This window comes from Salmo trutta, chromosome 25 (assembly GCF_901001165.1).
Source record: "Salmo trutta chromosome 25, fSalTru1.1, whole genome shotgun sequence".
Classification (NCBI taxonomy): domain Eukaryota; kingdom Metazoa; phylum Chordata; class Actinopteri; order Salmoniformes; family Salmonidae; genus Salmo; species Salmo trutta.
The window spans coordinates 44,678,417-44,691,040 of NC_042981.1; the positions used below are offsets into that span (position 1 = coordinate 44,678,417).

General features: G+C 40.7%; 1 protein-coding gene across 1 annotated transcript in view; it reads left to right on the plus strand.

Moving 5' to 3' along the window:
* Nucleotides 1–12,624, plus strand: part of LOC115162610 (ALK tyrosine kinase receptor-like) — a 748,203-nt gene that overhangs the window by 640,443 nt on the left and 95,136 nt on the right. The window contains exon 11 of the mRNA XM_029714073.1: nt 8,488–8,622. Coding sequence (XP_029569933.1) covers nt 8,488–8,622 — 135 coding nt within the window. The remainder of the gene's footprint in view (nt 1–8,487; nt 8,623–12,624) is intronic.

Below are 12,624 nucleotides of genomic sequence, written 5' to 3' on the forward strand. Positions count from 1 at the left end.
GTGCTAAACTTGCTGGGTGTCTAAATAGCTAGCCGTGATGGCTGGGCTATCTACTGAGAATATTGCAAAATGTGCTTTCACCGAAAAGCTATTTTAAAATCGGACATATCCAGTGCATAGAGGAGTTCTGTATCTATAATTCTTAAAATAATTGTTATGTTTTTTGTGAACGTTTATCGTGAGTAATTTAGTAAATTCACCGGAAGTTTGCGGGGGGTATGCTAGTTCTGAACATCACATGCTAATGTAAAAAGCTGTTTTTTGATATAAATATGAACTTGATTGAACAAAACATGCATGTATTGTATAACATAATGTCCTAGGGGTGTCATCTGATGAAGATCATCAAAGGTTAGTGCTGCATTTAGCTGTGGTTTGGATTTATGTGACATTATATGCTAGCTTGAAAAATGGGTGTCTGATTATTTCTGGCTGGGTACTCTGCTGACAATCTAATGTTTTGCTTTCGTTGTAAAGCCTTTTTGAAATCGGACAGTGTGGTTAGAGAAAGGAGAGTCTTGTTTTTAAAATTGTGTAAAATAGGTTTGGTCCCAAAATGGTTTGGTCCCAAATAATCCATTGTTATATCCAAATAGCGGCGTTTTGTTCGTGCGTTCAAGACACTATCCGAAAGGGTAAATAAGGGTTACGCGCCCGATGCGTTTCGTGACAAAAAAATTCTAAATATTCCATTACCGTACTTCGAAGCATGTCAACCGCTGTTTAAAATCAATTTTTATGCCATTTTTCTCGTAAAAAAACGATAATATTCCGACCGGGAAAGCGTGTTTTCGTTCGGAGAGAGAGAAAGTAAAAGCATGGGATCCCCTCGTGCACGAGCCTCAGTCTGATGGCCCTCTGATCGACCACCATCCAAATGCGCTAAAGTTTTTCAGCCTGGGGCTGGAATTACATCATTCAGCTTTTTCCCGGGTTCTGAGAGCCTATGGGAGCTGTAGGAAGTGTCACGTTACAGCAAAGATCCTAAATGTTCAATAAACAGAGCCAAGAAGCCCAAAGAATGGTCAGAGAGGGTACTTCCTGTTTGCAATCTTCTCAGGTTTTTGCCTGCCATATGAGTTCTGTTATACTCACAGACACCATTCAAACAGTTTTAGAAACTTTAGGGTGTTTTCTATCCAAAGCCAATTATATGCATATTCTAGTTACTGGGCAGGAGTAGTAACCAGATTAAATCAGGTACGTTTTTTATCCGGCCGTGCAAATACTGCCCCCTATCCCCAACAGGTTAAGGACAACAAAGTCAAGGTATTGGAGTGGCCATCACAAAGCCCTGACCTCCACCCTATAAAAAATGAAAAAGCGTGAGCGAGCAAGGAGGCCTACAAACCTGACTCAGTTACACCAGCTCTGTCAGGAGAAATGGGCCAAAATGCACTTAACTTATTGTGGGAAGCTTGTGGAAGGCTACCCGAAACGTTTGACCCAAGTTAAACAATTTAAAGGCAATGCTACCAAATACTAATTGAGTATATGTAAACTTCTGACCCACTGGGAATGTGATGAAAGAAATAAAAGCTGAAATAAATAATTCTCTCTACTATTATTCTGACGTTTCACATTCTTAAAATAAAGTGGTGATCCTAACTGACCTAAAACAGGGAATTTTTACTAGGATTAAATGTCAATAATTGTGAAAAAAATTATTTTAAATCTATTTGGCTAAGGTGTATGTAAACTTCCTACTTCAACTGTACATGAGTTCTGCCTCTCAGTCAAAGTTGCAGTGAGTTTTTTCATATGCAGACCACCATCCGTTAGATTGATTATGATATGGGCCCATATCAAAGCATAGGGATATTACATTTACAGAAACCTAATCTTTTAAATATAGTAGTCAACAATCGACTTTTTAAAAGAATCATGCTAGTAATATCACATTATATTACATCTTATTCATTCCTTTACAGTTGTGTGTATAAGGTAGTTGTTGTGAAATTGTTAGATATTACTGCATGGTTGGAACTAGAAGCACAAGCATTTCTCTACACTCGCATTAACATCTGCTAACCATGTGTTTATGTTACCAATAAAATTTGATTTGATACATGTATATTTTGGTCATTTAACAGACACTCTTATCCAGAGCGACTCAGTCAGTGCATTCAACTAAGTTGGTAAGACAACCACATTTCACAGACATTGTAAGTAAAACTTTCCTTTAAAAAAGTAACTATCAGCAAAATATTAAGAAAAGATGACTGCAAGTGTTAGTGGAAAAAAGACAAGCACAAAAGCAACACAAAACAGCCTATATGTGTAAATAGGATAATTTTGGTCATAAAGTCAGTCTCATCCAAAACGGAGATTTACGACAGGATAGGAAAACATGGTATGTCACGCAATGAAGGGTACCATAACAGTTTTACTTGGGTAGGGTTTATTTCAATCAATGTACATGGGACACGTAAGAATCGTCTGTCCTCAGTTGCAACACTAACGTACGGCGGACAAATCTGTTTTTGGCAGATGCCAGGAGAACGCTACCTGCCCGACTGCATAGTGCCAACTGTTTGCTGAAGGAGGAATAATGGTCTGGGGCTGTTTTTCATTGTTCGGGCTAGGTCCCTTGGTTCCAGTGAAGGGAAATCTTAACCTCCCTGGGCAACAGCCAGTGGAATCGCGTGGCGCGAAATACAAATACCTCAAAAATGCTATAACTTCAATTTCTCAAACATATGACTATTTTACACCATTTTAAAAACAAGACTCTCGTTAATCTAACCTCATTGTCCGATTTAAAAAAGGCTTTACAGCGAAAGCAAAACATTTGATTATGTCAGGAGAGTACCCAGCCAGAAATAATCACACAGCCATTTTCAAAGCAAGCATATATGTCACAAAAACCAAAACCACAGCTAAATGCAGCACTAACCTTTGATGATCTTCATCAGATGACACTCCTAGGACATTATGTTATACAATACATGCATGTTTTGTTCAATCAAGTTCATATTTATATCAAAAAACAGCTTTTTACATTAGCATGTGATGTTCAGAACTAGCATACCAACCGCAAACTTCCGGTGAATTTACTAAATTACTCACGATTAACGTTCACAAAATACATAACAATTATTTTAAGAATTATAGATACAGAACTCCTTTATGCAATCGTGGTGTCAGATTTTAAAATAGCTTTTCGGAGAAAGCACATTTTGCAATATTCTGAGTACATAGCCCGGCCATCACGGCTAGCTAATTTGACACCCACCAAGTTTGGCCCTCACCAAACTCAGATTTACTATAAGAAAAATTGGATTACCTTTGCTGTTCTTCGTCAGAATGCACTCCCAGGACTTCTACTTCAACAACAAATGTTGTTTTGGTTCCAAATAATCCATAGTTATATTCAAATAGCTCCGTTTTGTTTGTGCGTTCAGGTCAGTATCCGAAGGGTGACGCGCGAGCGCATTTCATGACAAAAAAATGCAAAATATTCCATTACCGTACTTCGAAGCATGTCAAACGCTGTTTAAAATCTATATTTATGCTATTTTTCTCGTAAAATAGCGATAATATTCCAACCGGGCGACGTTGTATTCATTCAAAGAGAGAAAGAAAAACATGGAGAATTCACATGAACGTGCATCTCCAGTGTCACTGTTCTCAGCCTGACCACAATCTCCTGCTGTTTTTCGCCCAGAGACTGGAGAGACGTCATTCCACTTTCTGGCGCCTTCTGAGAGTCAATGGAAGCCTTAGAAAATGTCACGTTACAGCAGAGATGCTGTATTTTTGATAGAGATGCCACAGAAGGAGAACAAATTGTCAGACAGGCCACTTCCTGTATGGAATCTTCTCAGGTTTTGGCCTGCCATATGAGTTCTGTTATACTCACAGACACCATTCAAACAGTTTTAGAAACTTTAGAGAGTTTTCTATCCAAATCTACTAATTATATTCATATTCTCATTTCTGGGCAAGAGTAGTAACCAGTTTAAATTGGGTACGTTTTTTATCTGGCCGTGCAAATACTCCCCTAGCCCCATCAGGTTTTAACTCTACAGCATACAATGACATTCTAGACGATTCTGTGCTTCCAACTTTGTGGTAACAGTTTGGGAAAGGCCCTTTCCTGTTTCAGAATGCCTGTTTTAGAATGCCAATGCCCCCGTGCACAGAGAACGGTCCATACAGAAATGGTTTGTCGAGATCGATATGGAAGAACTTGACTGGCCTCCACAAAGCCCTGCCCTCAACCCCATCGAACACCTTTGAGATTAAATTTAACACCAACTGCAAGCCAGGCCTAATCGGCCAACATCAATGCCTGATCTTACTAAAACTCTTGTGGCTGAATGGAAGCAAGTCCCGCAGCAATGTTCCAACATCTAGTGCAAAGCCTTTCCAGAAGAGTGGAGGCTGTTATAGCAGCAAAGGGGGATCATCTCCATTTTGATGTCCATGATTTTGGAATGAGATTTTCAACAAGCAGGTGTCCACATACTTTGGTCAAGTAGTGTATTTTAAAAGGTCAATAGCTTGACATTTCAATTACTTAAAAACCTCAAACTGCTTTTAAATTGTGAAATTTCATATACAAACATTGAACGCTTTTAATGAGACAACTAAAATATATATTGTCCCATTTACATTGTGTAATTTGTTGACAGTCTCTTACTAGCCCCAGGGATCGGCTATCCAATGTCAAACAAACTTTGCCACAGTCCCACACGAGGGTAATTGGCAAAAGAAGTTGTCTAGCACTAGCTTGCCTAGGTGACTTCAAGACACAAGACCTAGTTAAGCTGTTTGAAGTTATCTAAAAGGGTGTGTGACTAACTTTGTACTGTTTTGACAGAGTGAATGTACAAACGCTTGCCACGTGCAAACACACGAACACAAGACACACCCACATTAAGCCACCCCTCAAGACTTTGTTTGGCTTCAGTCATGGCCGCTGCATCTCTTAATGACCAAGGCAAAAAAAACGAGGCCAATAATTAAGCATAAAATCTATATTTTAGATCATCTTTTTAGTAATATTGACAACATAGTAACTGTTTGTGTTGACCTGACAATCAAAATGGATGTCTTTCCCATTTTTTCCATCAGGGGTTGTGTCTTGAGTGGAATTCTACAGTCAGTGCATGGCTAAGACCGAAAGGCATGTACCGTACTTGAAGCAGTACGTACCGCACACAGCCATGGCGGGAGGCCCTTGCCATATTATGATGAATGAGAGCAGTTCAGCTCGAGGAGGTAGTGATGGCAGAGCCAGGTCGGGGGAACCGAGGGGGAGGGTTTTTTAGGAGATTATTAAAGAGACAGAGATGAAAGGTAGCCATTTTTTTTACAATGTCCCATAATGCCTGTGGAACGATGCGTGGAGGAAAAGGGGATTATCTGTCTTTTTGGCGAGCCGGCAAGAGCTGGCAAGCCGGCATGATGCGGGAACAAATGTGGCCTGCCATCATAATTAAGAAACATGCAGTTGGCTCTCAACTTGATATTCAGATGAGCTAGTCCCAAACAGAGTCCTCTATGTATTTTCCAGAGATGGATAGATTATGTATCTGGAACAGAAAGGCGCTGTTCTTTCAGTAGCTGCTTGGTGGTAAGTAATACAAAGGACCAACTTTAAAGGAAGTTGTCTAAATTAGTGGCATTATGTTGGAAGAAAGGGCCAGCCCTACTTCATTCTTCATTTTAAAAGACAACTGATTGACCATCTTGAGCCAAAGCAGAAAATGTTTTGATATCATAAACTCGTTTTTAACTCTGCAAGACATTTAATATAGAACAAAATGCCCACTACTCTAGCAGTGGCTTCACTGCTAGAAGAAAAGACATGATATAGAACCAAAAAGGGTTCTAGGGCTAGCTTCATATATGGCCCTGCAAAAGGCTCTATCTAGACCTGCAAAGCACACTTTTTAGCAGTATACTATAACCCATTGGTTAGTTGATGACTATGGACACTGGTATCTTGAAGGACAATTAATTAAGTTTATTTATTAAGTCCTTTTTACAGCAGTTGTCACAAAGTGTTTATACAGAAAGCCAGCCTAAAACCCCAACGAGCAAGCAATGCAGCTATAGAAGCACGGTGGCTAACAGATCCGGGACAAGGTAGCAAGTTTGCTGGGTGTCCTTTGTGTGGTGGACCATTCTTGACACACCAGCGCGTTGCATTTCTTCACTAATTGAAGTGGATTTAACAAGTGACATCAATAAGGGATCATAGCTTTCACCTGGTCAGTCTATGTCATGGAAAGAGCAGGTGCCCTTAATGTGAATAGTGAATAGTGGTTACAGAGGTTTGTGATTGCAGCAGAGGGGGGTGAAATAAGGCTGGGGGTTGTGGGTAATGGAGATCAATAAGATGTAATGGACTCTCCACGCTCCGGTGGTGTGGTGATCATAGACTTGACCTCTGTGTCCTGCTGGATGGTAGAACACCATTGGTATGATGTTTTACAGTACTAGGGGATGATGTGCTATCAATGGATATCCCGCTAGTTATTTTACAGAATTGGTAACTAAATGTTGCTTAATAATGCTGCTTGATTTAATGAATTCCAAATAAATAAACAAGTCATTCTTGTGTAATTGTCATTTTACCATGCAATTTCTTAGTAAATTGCCAGTAATTTCTGTAAGATAAAGACAAATCAGTTTGTACAGATAATGTGCACCAGAGTGCATTTGGCCCAGTACATCACCGGGGCCAAGCCTCCTGCCATCCAGGAGCAGGTAGTGCTGCTACTCGCTGTTTATTATCTATTATCTATGCATAGTCACTTTACCCTACATGTACATATTACCTCAATAACCTCGACTAACCTGTAGCCCCGCACATTGACTTGGTACGTACCCCCTGTATATAGCTTAGTTATTGTTTGTTTATTGTTGCTCTTTTATTTTTTACTTTAGTTAATTTAGTAAATATTCTTAAATTGGAGTTGTATATTTTTTTTGCTTTACAATTATTTTTCTTAAAACTGTATTGTTGGTTAAGGGCTTGTAAGTAAGCATTTCACGGTAAGGTCTACACCTATTGTATTCGGGGCATGTGAAAAATAAAAGGTAATTTGATTTGACTTGTCTTTTACTCAGACAAGTTACAGTACATTGGTCTACTAACTTAGTTTTTTTTCATTTCTGATCATGGTCAAACATTTTGTGGCTTTTCAGTGGAAATTATTGGATTTGTGAGAAATTTGTAAAGGTGAGACATCTGGAATGCTCATGAAATTCTAATATAGACATCCGACAGATCACAGGTCACAGTCCCTTTAATGGACAAAATGTCACAGTTGCTCAAAGAGTATGTTCACATGTGAGTGACAGAGGCAGGTATGATATAACATGGCTATTAACATTTGAATGGATCTCACGTGGATGTGACAAGGATTCCGACAATAGTCTGATGCAGTCGCACAACCGACACTGACATTTTGTTCTTGAGAGCTATTCCTCAAACTTTTTTAATGGAGAATTTCAATGGTTTAGAACACTATTAACCACATTGGTTTCCACTGCTGGTAACAATACCGTGAAATTGCAATCACTATATCAGCATTTTGATAGTGACTCAATAATCATACGGTTTTTTTTAACCTTTTTTGTACGGTTGGTTCGTTGTATAATTTCTTGAGGAACGTCAAACCTCTTACAATCAGATTGGCTATTTCTACCTTGCCTTTTCTCTGCTGCTGATTGGGGAACAGACCAATCAGGGACTGGGATTTATACCTGGCCCTTGCAGCTGATTAATGGAAAGAGTGTTATTCTTTTTCCCACTGCACCCTAGTCTGTGTGGGTTTTAACCAGAAGTCCATTATGCAGTCCCATATCATCATAGCCCTCCTCACAGGCAAAGTCTAGTACTTAATGTCCAGAGTAGCAATACCTAATCAACATCCCTTTTACCTGGGAGATGTATTTCTAGGTTAGAAATTGAGAGGGAAAAGATCAAGGCACTTGTGAGCTTTATGATCTAAGGCCTTGGGGTAGGTTGAGGTGGTTGGTCTGTCCAAATGCTTTATTGGGTTGAGCTGGTGGTATGAAAGCCTCGGATCCAATGTACTTACCCACCTAGGGATGGAGGAAGATGGGAAGGAGTTGGATTTAAGCACCCCCAACCTTTCCCACCACCACCACTATATCCAACTCTATTGGTCTTGAGGTAAGAGTGCCCCCTATTGGACAAACCAACGCCATGCAACTTCAGATTGGGGTTATCCAGCCAAGTATTCCCCAAGCTTAAACCTGGGCCATGTTCATTAGGGCACAAAACTACAAATGTTTAAAATGTTTAACAACGGAAAGGAAAATGAGCGTTTCTTATTGGACAAGTACAGGTAGTCCCCATCTGTCTCAGTTTGTTTTCTTCAGTTTGTGGTCCCTAATGAACGCAACCCTGCTTATCGCCAACTGTTTGGAAATTAAGAGCGCTGTGCAAAGGTATGGTAAGCAAAGAATGTCACTAATTTGTTATTTGTCTGTTTCTCTCCTCAGCCAATGGTGAATTTCCTCCAACGGTAACCGACACCACTAAACTGCCATTGAAACCGACCAATCAGAACATTAAAACAACCACCCCGTCCAATGGAAACTCAAGAACATTGTCAGACCTTCCTACTCCAACTGACTGTAAGTGTTCATCTGTTGTCGTACAGTTGTGAGTGTCTCAGACGTAGGCGCTGTATTTGTAATATACAGAAAAGGCAGTCTGAGAGGGAAAATTATACATTTTTATCTCTGAATCTCAAGTTAGAACAATGTTTTCCACTCCCACACATAAAGACCCTCTCTCCATTCTCCTCTCGTGACACGCACACTAACACGCAACCTAACACACACACCCACACACAGTTACCCAGGCAGTCTATTTACACTCACTCCACACATATTATGAAAAGGCACAGTGCTTTACCTTAAACAAAGTAAGTGTGCCACCTACCGGATTCATCCATAACTACGTGTGTAACGGTAGGTCTCATTTATGGATCAAATGGAGCAGGACAGCCGGTTTTGAAGTGCTAAACGCTCCAATTTGCCTCCAGAGAATGTCAATGTAGCTCGTTTCACCGAGTTGACATTTTCCACCTTAGATTCTTCCAACCTCTACTGCATAAACTAACACTGTAAGCTGGAATTGGCTCCTTTTAGAGAACTAGAGAAATTTTACACAGCACGCAACAATGATTGACGTTTTCCAGGAGTATAATCAAGGTAATCATGTTTTTTGTCTCGTTGGTTAATCTTCGAGACTTACAGTTCCTGTCAAAAGTTTGGACACACCTACTCATTCAAGGGTCCTTCTTTATTTTTACTAATTTCTACATTGCAGAATAATAGTGAATACATCAAAACTATGAAATAACGTATGGAATCATGAAGTAACCAAAAAAGTGTAAAACAAATCAATATATACTGCTCAAATAAAGGGAACACTTAGACATCCTAGATCTGAATGAAAGAAATAATCTTATTAAATACTTTTGTCTTTACATAGTTGAATGTGCTGACAACAAAATCACATAAAAAATAATCAATGGAAATCCAATTTATCAACCCATGGAGGTCTGGATTTGGAGTCACACTCAAAATTAAAGTGGAAAACCACACTACAGGCTGATCCAACTTTGATGTAATGTCCTTAAAACAAGTCAAAATGAGGCTCAGTAGTGTGTGTGGCCTCCACGTGCCTGTATGACCTCCCTACAACGCCTGGGCATGCTCCTGATGAGGTGGCGGATGGTCTCCTGAGGGATCTCCTCCCAGACCTGGACTAAAGCATCTGCCAACTCCTGGACAGTCTGTGGTGCAACGTGGCGTTGGTGGATGGAGCGAGACATGATGTCCCAGATGTGCTCAATTGGATTCAGGTCTGGGGAACGGGCGGGCCAGTCCATAGCATCAATGCCTTCCTCTTGCAGGAACTGCTGACACACTCCAGCCACATGAGGTCTAGCATTATCTTGCATTAGGAGGAACCCAGGGCCAACCGCACCAGCATATGGTCTCACAAGGGGTCTGAGGATCTCATCTCGGTACCTAATGGCAGTCAGGCTACCTCTGACGAGCACATGGAGGGCTGTGCGGTCCCCCAAAGAAATGCCACCCCACACCATGACTGACCCACCGCCAAACCGGTCATGCTGGAGGATGTTGCAGGCAGCAGAACGTTCTCCACGGCGTCTCCAGACTCTGTCACATCTGTCACTTGCTCAGTGTGAACCTGCTTTCCTCTGTGAAGAGCACAGGGCGCCAGTGGCGAATTTGCCAATCTTGGTGTTCTCTGGCAAATGCCAAACGTCCTGCACAGTGTTGGGCTGTAAACACAACCCCCACTTGTGGACGTCGGGCCCTCATACCACCCTCATGTAGTCTGTTTCTGACCGTTTGAGCAGACACATGCACATTTGTGGCCTGCTGGAGGTCATTTTGCAGGGCTCTGGCAGTGCTTCTCCTGCTCCTCCTTGCACAAAGGCAGAGGTAGCGGTCCTGCTGCTGGGTTGTTGCCCTCCTACGGCCTCCTCCATGTCTCCTGATGTAGTGGCCTGTCTCCTGGTAGCGCCTCCATGCTCTGGACACTACGCTGACAGACACAGCAAACCTTCTTGCCACAGCTCACATTGATGTGCCATCCTGGATGAGCTGCACTACCTGAGCCACTTGTGTGGGTTGTAGACTCCGTCTCATGCTACCACTAGAGTGAAAGCACCGCCAGCATTCAAAAGTGACCAAAACATCAGCCAGGAAGCATAGGAACTGAGAAGTGGTCTGTGGTCCCCACCTGCAGAACCACTCCTTTATCGGGGGTGTCTTGCTAATTGCGTATAATTTCCACCTGTTGTCTATTCCATTTGCACAACAGCATGTGAAATGTATTGTCAATCAGTGTTGCTTCCTAAGTGGACAGTTTGATTTCACAGTAGTGTGATCGACTTAGAGTTACATTGTGTTGTTTAAGTGTTCCCTTTATTTTTTTGAGCAATGTATATTGTGACTGTACTTGAAGAAACTTTCAAAATTCTTGAACTTTTCTGGATTGACTGACCTTCATGTCTTCAAGTAATGATGGACTGTCATTTCTCTTTGCTTATTTGAGCTGTTCTTTTCATAATATGGACTTTTTCCAAATAGGGCTGTCTTCTGTATACCACCCCTACCTTGTCACAACACAACTGACTGGCTCAAACACATCAAAACCTCTCTGGGATAGGGGGCAGGTATTTCCACGTCTGGATGAAAAGAGTGCCAAAAGTAAACTGCCTGCTACTCAGGCCCAGAAGCTAGGATACGCATATTATTAGTAGATTTGGATAGATAATACTCTGATAATAACAGTTTATAAAACTGTTTGAATAATGTCTGTGAGTATAACAGAACTGATTTGGCAGGCGAAACTCCGAGCACAATCCATCCAGGGATTTTTTGTTGTTGAGGTCAATCTGTTTTCCATTGTTTTTCTATGGGAAGCCCGTTTTATAGAAATATGCTTGCAGTTCCTATAGCTTCCACTAGATGTCAACAGTCTTTAGAAATTGGTTGATGTTTATCTTTTGAGAAATGAAGAAGTAGCCCTGTTATTTTCCTGTGTCACTCCAGGTGCACTCTAATGTTTTGGTGCGCGTGACCTGGAACGTGCTTCACTTTGTTTTCGTCCAGTATTGAACGCAGTTTATCCCTTCTTAAATTTTATTGATTATTTACTATATTTTATAGTCATGCTGGGCGAGTTGGAACCGGTGTTTTCAAAATGATCCCGCTAACGGGATTTGATCCATAAGAACTTTTTAGGAAGGAAAGAAATTCCACAAATGAACTTTTAACAAGGCACACCTGTTAATTGATTTCCAGGTGACTACCTCATGAAGCTGGTTGAGAGAATGATAAGAGTTTGCAAAGCTGTCATTAAGGCAAATGGTGGCTACTTTGAAGAATCTCAAATATAAAATATATTTTGATTTGTTTAACACTTTTTTGGTTACTACCTGATTCCATATGTGTTATTTCATAGTTTTGATGCCTTCACTATTATTCTACAATGTTGAAAATAGTAAAAATAAAGAAAAACCTTAGAATGAGTAGGTGTGTCCAAACTTTTTACTGGTACTGTATCTTAAGCCTATTGTGCCACCACTGACAAAATAAATACCTATCTGGTGGCTGATGCCGGTGTCCTTGTACTCTGGAAATCTGAGTAATTGCATTTCTTCTCCAAACAACAAGATCTGGTTTATGACGTTAATGTCGGTCAGACAGATCTTATGTTACTGTGAGGGGATTTTTTATTGGTGGTCAAGATCCGAGAAACAGTGATGCATCTATAATATAAGAGCTGTGTCCGTTAAATAATACAATAACAAGAGACCTCAAACACAGGTCACCTAGCCAAAACAGCACACAAATATGCTCATGGACATCAAACATCATCTAAGTTTATTCAATAATGAGTGTTGATCATATGTTGATAATAGTGATTTTGAGAGGTCTCCTGGGAACATGGGTATAGATTTCCAAAACTGGCTGGATCTTCACCAGGAGATTGTATACTAAGCATTCACATCATGGTGTTTCAATAACAATGGCTAACATATCTTGGGTGCTAAAAAAAGCAGGACTCTCTCTGATTTTGGGATCACC